Source organism: Hypanus sabinus, chromosome 7 (genome assembly GCF_030144855.1).
Source record: "Hypanus sabinus isolate sHypSab1 chromosome 7, sHypSab1.hap1, whole genome shotgun sequence".
In the NCBI taxonomy this organism is placed as follows: Eukaryota; Metazoa; Chordata; class Chondrichthyes; order Myliobatiformes; family Dasyatidae; genus Hypanus; species Hypanus sabinus.
The window spans coordinates 73,589,336-73,601,854 of record NC_082712.1 but is presented as its reverse complement, the minus strand read 5'-3'; the positions used below and the strand labels follow the sequence as shown (position 1 = coordinate 73,601,854).

Genomic DNA, 12,519 nt, shown 5'->3' with positions numbered 1-12,519 from the left:
GTAAGTGCCACTGGATGATAGTCATTGAGGCAGGTTCTTCTTAGGCACCAGTATAATTGAAGCCTATTTGAAACAAGTGGGTACCTCAGACTGCTAAAGTGAGAGGTTAAAGATCTCAGTGAACACACCAGCCAACTGATAGCACAGGTCTTTAGTACTCAGCCAGGTACTCAATCTGGGTCAGATGCTTTTTGTGGGTTCACCCTCCTAAAGGATGCTCACACAACAGCCTCATCAGGGGCTGTGGAAGTTCGTGATGGTTATTCCACGATTTGATGGTCAAAGTGAGTATAGAAAGCATTGAGCTCATCTGGAATCAAATCCCTGTTGTCTCCTATGTCGCCTGATTTAACTTTATAAGAGATGACAGTCTTCAAGCCCTTTCCCAACTGTTGAGCATTCTTCATTGATTGAAGTTTAGCCCAAAATTGTCTCTTCACCCATCAGGTAGCTTTCTGGAGATCGTACTTGGGCCTGTTGTAACATTCTTGGTCGCCTTACTTGAATGCCTCTGATCTGACCCTCACTAGTTTCCGGGTCTCATGGCTTATCCAAGGCGTCTGGCAGTGAAAAACTCTGAATGAATTTGTGAGGACACCCTCATCTACAACTGTTTTAATAAAGTCCGTAATTTTATGTGTGACCTAGGAGGAGCACAAACACTGGTCTGTAACATTGTGATGTATGGCCTGTTGCAAAAAGTGTAAGTAATCATTGATATTCATATCTAAAATTATAAAGAACTATCTTAAAATACAACCTTTAAAATTGTTATAGGGCATGAGTATTTCTAGGATTTTCACTGTTTGTGAAAAGAGGGTGATATTCTTTGACACAAAAAGATTACAGGTATCTTCACTACAAAATCTTTAATACTTTTCCTAAATTTAAATGCAGCCCTTCTAAAAATGGTGCATCATACCATGCGGTCTTTAGCATTGTGTCTATTAATGAATTATTTCTTGCAGGAATGTACAGAATTCCCAAGCTTTACAAGTGACCTCCTAAGAGATGGGGAAGTATTATGTTGTGGACTGCCTGTCTATTCCAGTGATGACAAAAGCTTCTTGAGTTACTTCCTATTGTTAACATTGGTTTCAATTTTTTCATTTGCACCGAGAAGAAAAACTGCAAGTTTGAAAGTAAATTGATGCACAAGATATGTGTCTTGTCAGCATTGGTTAAGACTACGTACCATCCAAATAGATCAGAATACTTCCACTGATTGACAAACAGTGCAAGAGAGGTGTTCCAGAGGCAGAGAGCTGTGCTCCACTCTGTCAGTTCCCCTTTTGACCGGCTCTCATTCACTCCCCATGTCCTACCTGACAGGAAAAGGTTGAACCATGAAGATAAAATAATGTATCAGTGCAAGCCAGGATGAGCGAATATGTTTGAATAGATTCCTCAAATTGGTTTCATAAAGGATAATGGACAGTTTTTATCCAGACAAAATACTTTGGAAGGAAATTTAATGAAAGGCCATTTAAATTAAATGGTACAACTTAGTTGGGGATGGGATCTGGAATCTGTCCAGAAACTGTTGCCTTTCAATGGCAGCTTGAGCAGTCATATTTAATGGATTTACCTCAATAATTGTCAGACAACAACCGGAGGAGAGGAGGACTGCCTAAAAATGTAAAATAGTAAATCTTCATGTGAACTTGACTCCCTTCTACTAATCAAACAAGACAGACAATCTAAAAAGATGCTAGCAATCTAAAACAGAAAATGCTAGAAATACACAGTTGGTCAAGCAGCATCTGTGGGGAAAGAAGCTAAATAAACATTTATGGTTGAAGACTGTTTATCAGAACTGGAAAAGAGAGAAAAGTTGCTTGTAAAGCTGCAGGGAGAGTGAAGGAGTGGAGTGGTTGTCTCTGGTAGATGAAACCAGGGCGGGCAAGGGATATACCATAAGCATGGTCATCCAGTCAGCAAGTGAATGGAAGTAGTTTGAGAGTGCTCAAATAAAAGAATATAGAAGTTTCAAGATGCAGAACAAGAAGATGTGCAAGTCAGGCTTTGCATGTGTTGTGCTCCCAGAGGAGAAAAGAAGGAAGGGTGTCAGAAGAGTGTAAGTCCTCATGGCTTTATCGAATCTATCTCAGATGACTGAGGAGGACAAGGGAGGAAATTGCTGTGCTCTTGACAGAAATCTTTGTAACTTCTCTAACCATAAACAAGGTCTTTGAGGACTGGAGAGTTGCCAGTGTTGTTTCTTTGATTAAGAAGAGGGATAGGAATAATAGTCTGACCTGCCGGGCAAATCCTTCAGCTTTTCATTTTACAATATCTACACTATTTTTTCCATGTTCTTACTCTTGAACCTATTCACTCATTCACCAAGTCACCTACAAGCCAGTGAGCCTCATATCTGTGGAAGGCAAGCTACTGGAGAGGATTCTCTGGGATAGGATAGTGAGGTTGTATTGATAGATTTGTTGTCCATTCAGAGATCTGATGGTGGTGGGAAGAAGCTGTTCCTAAAATGTTGAGTGTGTCTCTTCAAGCTCCTGTACCTCCTCCCTGAAGGTAGCAATGAGAAGAGAGCATGTCCTGAGTGATAGGGGTTCTTAAAGACAGATGCCGCCTTTGTGCCTTTTTGAGTTTATCTTTGTTCTGCCCCAGAGAAGAAGGGGTAAGAGCAGTGGCACAGAAATGGATGAGATGTTGTCACAAGCTTTTTTTTAAACAATGGTAGATGAGAAACCACGGTTTTGTAAAATGGACGTTTCAGAGTGGGCGTGCTGTTAGGTAACGCTGTTTAGAAAGCTTGAGGCTTTCACAAAGCAAGTCATCATTATTTAAAGAAGAACCCTCTCACCTCAGGATCAGGGGTTGGGGTTTGTCCTGCTTCAGAGCAGTGATGCTCAGCCAAGGACTAGATCAGCCAAAGCTATCTGTCTTCCAGATGAGTTGATAACCTGGGGCCTGCCTTCTCAGGCAAACCTGAGAGATTTGTTGCTTAAATTTTAAATGCTGGACTGTTCTTGCCTGTTAATTATCCCTTACTCAACATTGTCAAGCAGCCAGTTTATCTGAGCATTGTCCCACTGTCTGATCATTGTCTCAGTTCTGTTTGTGAGGGCTTGCTTTAGACAAAATGACATTCAGATATTTTGTTACCGTATAGAAGGCCATTTTGACTAATTAAGTTACTGCCAACTAATGGAACAATTCCTTTCCTCCATTAATTCACCTTGTAACCTATTCTCCCCACATTTCCATCAACCTTCCCCAGATTCTACACACCAGGGGCAATTTTCATTGTGTTAAATTAACTAAGCTATGAACTGCCCCATCTTTGGAATTCGGGAAGAAATCAGAGTATACAGGAGAAACTCATGTGTTGACTGCAAGGGTTTGTAATCTCCACACAGACAGCACTGGAGATTACAATTGACCACTGGAGCTGTGAGGGAGCTGAGCCACAGTACTGCTCTGCAGTGTAACCATAATTTCAAAACGCTTCTAAATGCTTTGCACTGTATGAGAAGTACCATCCCACTGACAGCCATTCCATTAATAGTGGCACAAACTGCAACACAATAACTCCATGGTTAAGCCTCAGCTGGAGAGTTTCAAGCAAGGAGTGACTGAAAGGAGGATTTACTAAAAGGAACAGGGAATGATAATACAATTGTGCGGAGAAGTTGAGCTGATACAGTGGTGGTGTTCAAAATCTTGAAATTATCTAAGAGGATTAATTTCTGGTGACAAAGGAGTCACTGGCCAGGCGACATAGATAGAAGTTGTCAGGCATGTATAGCAGGGGGTGGTGCATGAGAAGAGTTCATGGTGCAAGTGTGATCCAGAACGTGCTGCCCGATGGAATAGTAGAAGCAGGATCAATTAAATTTACATAATGGAATTGATCAGTATTTGAGAAGGAAAGTAATTGCAGGACTCTGGGGGGGGGGGGGGGAAGAAGGAGATAGCTTTCTAGATATTTACTGAAGAGCTCCTTCAAAGAACTGATAGTGGTATGAAGGTCAGATGGCCGACTATGTGTTACGATTTTAGTCATCAACAGGAGGAAGGAACACAGAGAATCAGACCGAGGTTAATCGTTGATTGAATTTGCCATTAAAAAATTGAGGAAGTTTATTATACTGTATACTTATGATTTTGGTGCTGTTAATGTCCTGAATAAACGGATTGCTGTTTTGCAGAACTCTGTACATACAGAAATAGTGTATGTGTAATAAAGCTTAGTGAATATTCCAGAGTTGATTTTAAAGAAAAGGGCTCAATTCTGGCAAATGCAGGGCAGTTAGTGTGAAATATATGGTGAACAAATGCCTTCAGAAGTTAAACTAAGATACTATACAATAATTTCCAATGAGCAGAAGAAGCAGAGGAAGTAATGAGAAGTAATAGTCTTCACAACAATTCCTTGAGGAGGTAACCAATCTCCAATAGAGGCAGTTTGTTTGGATTTTCAAAAAGTTTTTTGTACATTAGTGAGACAGTCTTAAGGGCATAAAACAGATGCCAACTGTGTTGAACTGACTTACGATTTAACTCCAGTAGGTAAGACCTAGTGAAAATGGAAAATATATGCCTGGAAAAAAGCACACAGTAAAGGTCCACAAGTAACTACAGTATGACACATGTTGTTCATAATATTTATGAAGCAGAGACCATTCAGTCCCTTGAGTTTGTCCTATCATTCAATCAGGTCATAACTGTATCACAACCATATTTGTCTATATGGCTCCACATCCCTTTATAATTTCAAGGCGAATTAAATCTACCAAATCCCATCTGGAAAACTATGACTGACCCAGTATTTGCACTTCTTGAGCAGGAGAGTTCCAAATTTCTGAAATAAAAGCAGAAGTTACTGGAAGTACTTGGCAGCATTCCTTCAGCCAGATCTCTGAAAAAGTGCCCCTGGTTTCATTCCTGGTGTTTTTGTACAATTGATAGCTCTTCATGAATAACACTGAATAAATAATTGCGTTGCCATTTCAATGTGTTTATTATTTCATTACGTTTGCTCTTGGAGGACTGTTAGGAATAAATTAGCAAGGACTGGGTCAGAGGTTCCTCCTGAATATCTAATATAGTGGAACAAATAGCAAAACAACTTCAGAACTGATCTACAAATAGTTAACAGAATTGTCGTGGGTGTTTCAAGGGCAGTCCACCTGAGAGCACATATTGCTTCTAATCCTCAAATTTCCTTGGAGTCAGTAGGATATAGCACACAATGTTCAGGTATGACATGGAGCTAGCCACTGGTTTGACTTTTTTTTGTGTTGTGATTTGAAATTCCTATCTGCAGGCAACACATTCTTTTATCATCTGATCAGAAGTAGTACTCCAATTCACAAAGAAACTGAGCTAATGTTGATTGTTAAATAACTGTACATTGATACAGCAAATAAAAAATTCCCAACACCAAATATACATATGTATTGGAGTGAACAATTCAAGTACTGATGAAAAAGTTGACTGTGCACACCTCTCAGGCCAGAATTTATGATTGCTTATTTCCCCTGCAGAGTTCAAATTCTTCCAGACCAGGCGTTGCAAGTACTTCTTCCGAGTGAGTCTGATGTTGGCGTCTACAATTGCACTGCTATCAACCCAATTGGTTTAGACTCGCGCTCATCCATCGTTGCTGTTACAGGTTTGCTACAATTACAGTTAATCATCAATTCCTTCCAAAAAAGAGTTTCCAGAAGTAATTGATAGCTTGCACAGCTTTTAACATGCCGTTTTATCACACTCTATTAGGGTAAAAAAAACACAATCAAAAAGGATCAATGTCAACTGCATGTTAAACTGCAACTCATAATCCATTGAAATTACTGCCATGTTAAACAACATACTGTAGATAACAGTAAAATGTAATAACTTCCAATCTTTCACTTGGATAAAGAAATGGCATTTCTTGAATATTTACTGTTTACATCCTGTAACAACTGTCTTTTTATGTAGGGAAGCCAATAATTAAAATGTCCAGCCATGACTTGGTGAATATTAATTCAACATCTGTCAGTGTGGACGTGGGCAGTGTTGTGATAGCAAGGCTAGGAACCAATATCACAATAAAGTGCCAAGTCGATGGTAAGCCTACTTTATGTTGATGCATGTTGTTTGAAATTATGTTTATGTGAATAATTATATCAAAGTTTTATATACTTTAAGCTTTAAAAAGCAAGGTTGACATATTTTATATGGTACAATTAATTGTTGTACAGTATGCTGAGTTTCAGCTTTCTTGGAGATGCTAAATCTTGCAGTGTAAGCACTCCAATGCTGATCAAACTCAACTTTTGTAGAGCTGTATGTGTGGGCTATTCACACCCATTTCCACTAAAGGAGTGGAGCATGCTATCTGGGACATAGCAGCAATCTCAGGGTAGCTCAGGAACTGCGAAGGGTGTCTTGTGCCAGGGCGGAAGAAGCCCACCTAGCCACCCTTCATTCCTTCCTGCAACAACTGGAAATGCACTGCCTAGTCTCATCTCCTCCTCACTTGACCAAAGTGTCACTCCACCAGACATCCCCGTGCAGACATTTCATTCCTCTCAAAGTTTCAAATAAATGACTAATGAGCTGGAAAAGCATTGTATTCGTCCTTTATTCGCGAGACCATCAGTGAATTTCCAGGATGATTTTTGCTAGAGTGCTAGTGACATTTTCTCAGTGCTGTGCATTCCAAAATTCCTGTATAAACATTCAGTAGCAAGAAAACAGTGAAAGATGATTTCCCCTAAAGAGGACTGGAAATCACCAGTAAAGGCTGCTTCATTCCCAGTTAGCAATTAAAGAGAGGGGTAGAGTAAGTGCTAACCTCCAAGGATCATTCAATCCTCTTAATCAAGCCCAGTAACTTGGACAATCAGATGCTTAATGATCCTGCAGATGGATGTTTCTAGTTTAAGTTTCAACTCCTTGCCAAGATACTGTCTCATGCTGAAAGCTTAAGATCCCATCATGACCACCTCCGACACTCGTCAGAGCTTGTCTGTTGTTGGGAATCTGCCAGTATTGCACTTGGCTTAAATTAACTTCATGAAAAAGTTAGCCATGGCAGTTTCCGATCAGGAGTAGCTGAATTCATAGACTATGATATCCATGGTGGCCACACCAATGTGCTTACTATGACAGTCTCAACAAATATCCAGTAGCAAAGGTGGGGGGGGGGGGGGCGGGGGGGGATGCAGGAGAATCAAGAGATTTATAGATGCACACCTTAAGGATCACAAGAAAGAATCTTTCACCACAGTTAATACATCAGGGGCTCCTAGCAACAAGTCTCAGGGACAGTTTGTTTCATTCCTGTAGTCCAGAATAGAAGCAAAAATGTACTCTGCTCCTGTTACTAGCTGGCTGCCAACTGTTCGTTCGCACACAAAAAAAATGCAACAGATCAGAAGACAAAGGTTTACTTCCACACTGCTTTTCTCCACCATCAGTTGTCCTAAACCCTTCTCCGATCCAATTCCTGCTCCAATATCTTTCCCAGTCCTTCTCCCTGTTTCTCCTAGTTTCTTTCCTCATTACACCACATCCTTTGTGTCTGTGTCCTACATTACTGTAATACCATGTGATGAGATTCTTGGCAGTTTTGTGGCCTGATCTGTTGACGTGTATTAAAGTCGCTTAGTCAATGTCAAATTTCATATTTTAAAATTAGAATAAGGCCATGACTGGGAGACCAGCGTTTATTGCCCATTCACACTTGTCCAATAGAAGTTAGTGATGAACTATGTTCTTGTACTGCTCAGAACTATAGGAGACATGGTACTATAGGAGACATCATTCCAGGATTTCAACCCAGCAACAATGAAGAGCCAATGGTAAATTTCCAGTTTGTCACTGCGTGTAATCTGGAAGGTAACCTGTCGGTGATGGTTTGTTCATAGAGGCAGCAGTTATGGAAATGCAGAACAGTTACCTTGGTACGTTCTGCAGTTACAGACAGACAAGTGGAGCTGTAATCAGTAAGGTAAATGGACAGTGATCTATCACGTTCTTGTAAGTGGTGAGAGAACTTTGTGCCATGGTCACTGCAGAATGCCCAGCCTCTGACCCACTGCTGGAGGAAATATGTTTATTTGCTTGGCTCAGGTGAGTTTCTCGAGACTGTTGGTATACACTGTGGTGGTTGGGGATTCAACCATGGTAGTTACATTTCAAGGAGGAAGTATGTCTGTACCCTCTCTAAAGTGAGATCAGAACTTGCCAGTTGGGAGCTATTCCTGATCAAATCAACGTGAATATGGATAATGACAGTTGCTTAAAGTTAGTTGTTCACTAAAAATGCCATTAACTAATGTAGTTCCTAACTCTTATTTATGCTTTGATCTTGAATTCTTTATAAATTGGATTATAATCTAAACTCTTCCTTAGACGGTGTATATGCAAAGATAAAATCATTCGTTTTTGCCCTTCTCACGGCAGATATCAGGTATTAATATTCCTTGTCTTGTTTGATTTTACTGTAATGATGATTTTTACTGATATTATTTTCAAAGCAAGTTGCTATTCACTTAGTAAAGTCATAGCTTAGGCAGTTGCTTAGAGTTCATCTCCACTGAGGCAATTTAATTTGTGGTTTGTCTAAGTGAGCCTACGGAACCAAATTCAGATATGCTACGAAGATACTTGTTAGCCCATATTTCATATAGGAACTGTGCGGTACATGAGCACACAACAATGTCAAAATTTGATCTTAGTTCCATCTCTTATCTCTAAAAGCATCTGTTTATCACTTTTAATATTAATATTACAAACATATTAATATTATGTTATGCAGTCAGTAATCTAGACCCAAGGGCAACAGAGTGACTATCTCACTCCATAATAAACCCATATGTTGACAACTCTGCCCCTTAACTCAGACACACAGAATGACAGCCACCATCTCTCGACTGACCTTTTTCAAAACTCTGTGATGTGATCATCAGGTCTGTGAGATTTGTCAGCTTTCAAACTTACCAATTTCTCTACAACTATCTTTATCTAATGCCTGCTTTCAGTTCCTCATTCTCACCAGACCTTTGAATCCCTCATATATCAGACAGATTCACTGTGCCTTCTTCCATGAAGGCTGACACAAAGTAATTGTTTAATTCCTTTTCCATTTCCTTCTTTCCCTTTTTAAATACTTCACTTTCTGAAAGGGGCCCTCATGTTTGCCTTTACGAGTCATTTCCTCTTTGCGTTCCCATAAAAACTCTTACAGTCTTTGTCAATGTTTCTTTCCAATCTATTCTCATATTCTATCATGCCCTTCTTTATGAATTTCTTTGTCCTCCTTTGCTGTTTTCTAAAATGCTCCCGGTTCTCTGGCCCACTGCTATTTCTGGCAACTTTATGACATTTTTCCTTGGACTTAACACTATCTTTAATTTCTCTGGTCAGCCACAGATGTATCACTTTTCCTTTTTATTTTTTTTGCCTAAAAGGAATATATTGTTGTGACTTGGCAATACTCCTTTAAACGGGTAAGCATTGTGTGACCACAGTCATATCCGACAATATATTCTCCCAATCAACCACAGCCAACTCTCCTCTCATAGCTTCATAGTTTCCTTTGTTTACAGTTAAGACTCTAGTTTTGCATTGAACTATATCACTGTCACATTCTATCATGTCTATTCCAAAAGCTCCTTGATAACGAGTACGTCTTGGAATCACAGAGTTATTCAACGTGGAAACAGGCCCCCGGCCCAACCTGCTTCAGGCTAGTGATGTTTGCCTATGACTGGTCCACATCCCTCTAAACTTTTACTGTCTGTGTATCTGTCCAAATGTCTTTTAAATTCTGTAAAAGTATCTGCCTTTACTACTTCCTCTGGCAACTTATTCCATGCACCCACCTCCCTTGTAAATCTTTCCCCTCTCAAAACCTATGCCCTCTAGTTTTGGGATTCCCTACTCTGGGAAAAAGCATGTGACCATCCACCCTATCTCTGCCCCTCATGATTTGATAATCCTCAGTAAGATCACCTCCCAGTCTCCTTTGCTCCAGGAAAAACAGTCCGTCCTTACAATGCAAACCCTCCAATCCTGGCAACATCTTTGTGAATCTTTTCAATACGCGCTCCAGCTTAATGACATCCTTACTATAATATGGTGAACCGAGCTACACACAATATATCAAGTGCAGTTTCACTAACATTGTGTACAACTGTAACATGGTGTCCCAGTTCATGTACTAAGAGCCCTAACCAATAAAGGCAAGGATGCCATACCCCTTCCTCACCACCGTGTACCCCTTGGATGACTTGAGAGGTCAGAAACTTAGTCAGGAAGGAAAAAGAAGTATACGTAGGTTTCAGGAGCCAAAATCAGTCTGGGCCCTTGAAGATTATAAAGATAGCAGGATAGTGCTCGAGCAAGAAATTAAGAAAATCAAAAGGGGACATGCAATGTCCTTGCCGAACAGCATCAAGGAGAATCCCAAGGCAAATTATACATATTGTGAGAAAATGTATAACCCAGGTGAGGGTAGATCCACTCAGGAATAAAGAAGGGGATCTCTGGTTTGGAGTCAAAGTAAGGCATTAGATAATTTCCCTCATGGAGATGCAAGGTGGATTGTAAATTTGGATTCAGAAGGCAAAGACCATTTTGGAAGACTGTTACTCCCGCTGGAATTCAGAGACCCATGATGTTCCATAAGGATCAGTACTGGGGTCCCTTTATGGAACACAGAACAGGCATTTTGGCCCATGATATTGTGCTGATATTGATGTCAATTTATAATAAATGTCCTCTTCCTGCATACCATCTATATCTTTTTATTTCCTTCATATTCATGTGTCTATCTACAAACCTGTTAAACTCCACCAAACTGCCCATTTTCATTGGTAGCCCATTCCTGACATCTACCAATCTCTATGTAAAAGCTTGTAAACTGTGTAAAACATGTGCTGGCTGTCCACTCTGTCTATTCCTCTTAATATCTTGTATCCCTCTATCACGTCTCCTCTCATCCTCCTCTCCAGAGAGTAAACCCTAGCTCCCTTAATCTCTGACCATAATGCATACTCTCTAAACCGGGCAGTATCTATGGTAAATCTCCTCTGTACCCTTTCCAATGCTTCCACATCCTACTTATAGTGAGGCGACCAGAACTGAACACAGTACTCCAAGTGTGGCCTAATCAGAGTTTTGTAGAGCTGCATCATTACCCTGTGACTCTTAAACTCTATCCCTCAACTTATGAAAGCTAACATTCCATAAGCTTTCTTAACTACCCTACCTACCTGTGAGGCAACTTTCAGGGATCTGTGGACATGTATCCCCAGATCCCTCTGCTCCTCCACACTTCCAAGTATCCTGCCATTTACTTTGTACTCTGCCTTGGAGTTTGTCCTTACAAAGTGTACCACCTCACACTTCTCCGGGTTGAACTCCATCTGCCACTTCTCAGCCCACTTCTGCAACCTGTCAATGTCTCTCTGCAATCTTCGACAATCCTCAACACTATCTACGACACCACCAACCTTTATGTCATCTGCAAACTTGCCAACCCACCCTTCTACCCCCACATCCAGGTCGTTAATAAAAATAACGAAAAGTAGAGGTCCCAGAACCGATCATTGTGGGACACCACTAGTCACAACCCTCCAATCTGAATGTACTCCTTCCACCACGACCCTCTGCTTTCTGCAGGCAAGCCAATTCTGAATCCACCTGGCCAAACTTCCCTGGATCCCATGCCTTCTGACTTTCCGAATAAGCCTACCATGTAGTACCTTGTCAAATGCCTTACTAAAATCCATGTTGATCACCTCCACTGCATTACCCTCATCTATATACCTGGTCACCTCCTCAAAGAACTCTATCAGACTTGCTAGACACAATCTGCCCTTCACAAAACCATGCTGACTCTCCCTGATCAGACCATGATTCTCTAAATGCCCATAGATTATATCTTGAAGAATCTTTTCCAACAGCTTTCTCACCACAAGCGTAAGGCTCACTGGTCTATAATTACCCAGACTATCCCTGCTACCTTTTTTGAACAAGGGGACAACATTTGCCTCCCTCCAATCCTCCATAACCATTCCTGTGGACAACGAGGACATAAAGATCCTAGCCAGAGGCTCAGCAATCTCTTCCCTTGCCTCGTGGAGCAGCCTGGGGAATATTCCGTCAGGCCCCGGGGACTTATCCATCCTAATGTATTTTAACAACTCCAACACCTCCTCTCCCTTAATATCAACATGCTCCAGATCATCAACATCACTCATATTGTCCTCACCATCATCAAGTTCCCTCTCATTGGTGAATTCCGAAGAGAAGTATTCCTTGAGGACCTCGCTCACAACCACAGCCTCCAGGCACATCTTCCCACTTTTATCTCTAATCGGTCCTATCTTCACTCCTGTCAACCTTTTGTTCTTCACATAATTGAAGAATGCCTTGGGGTTTTCCTTTACCCTACTCGCCAAAGCCTTCTCATGCCCTCTTCTTGCTCTCTTCAGCTCCTGCTTAAGCTCCTTTCTTGCTACCCTATATTCCTCAATAGACTCATCTGATCCT

The 12,519-nt window shown here is 40.8% G+C and overlaps 1 protein-coding gene across 1 annotated transcript in view; it reads left to right on the top strand.

Moving 5' to 3' along the window:
- Positions 1-604: 604 nt before the first annotated feature.
- The window catches only part of LOC132396870 (ADAMTS-like protein 1), a 58,450-nt gene continuing 46,535 nt past the window's right edge, over positions 605-12,519 (top strand). Inside the window, exons 1-3 of the mRNA XM_059974887.1 lie at positions 605-703; positions 5,514-5,641; positions 5,953-6,081. Of these exons, the coding sequence (XP_059830870.1) occupies positions 636-703; positions 5,514-5,641; positions 5,953-6,081 (325 nt within the window). The 5' untranslated portion in view covers positions 605-635. The remainder of the gene's footprint in view (positions 704-5,513; positions 5,642-5,952; positions 6,082-12,519) is intronic.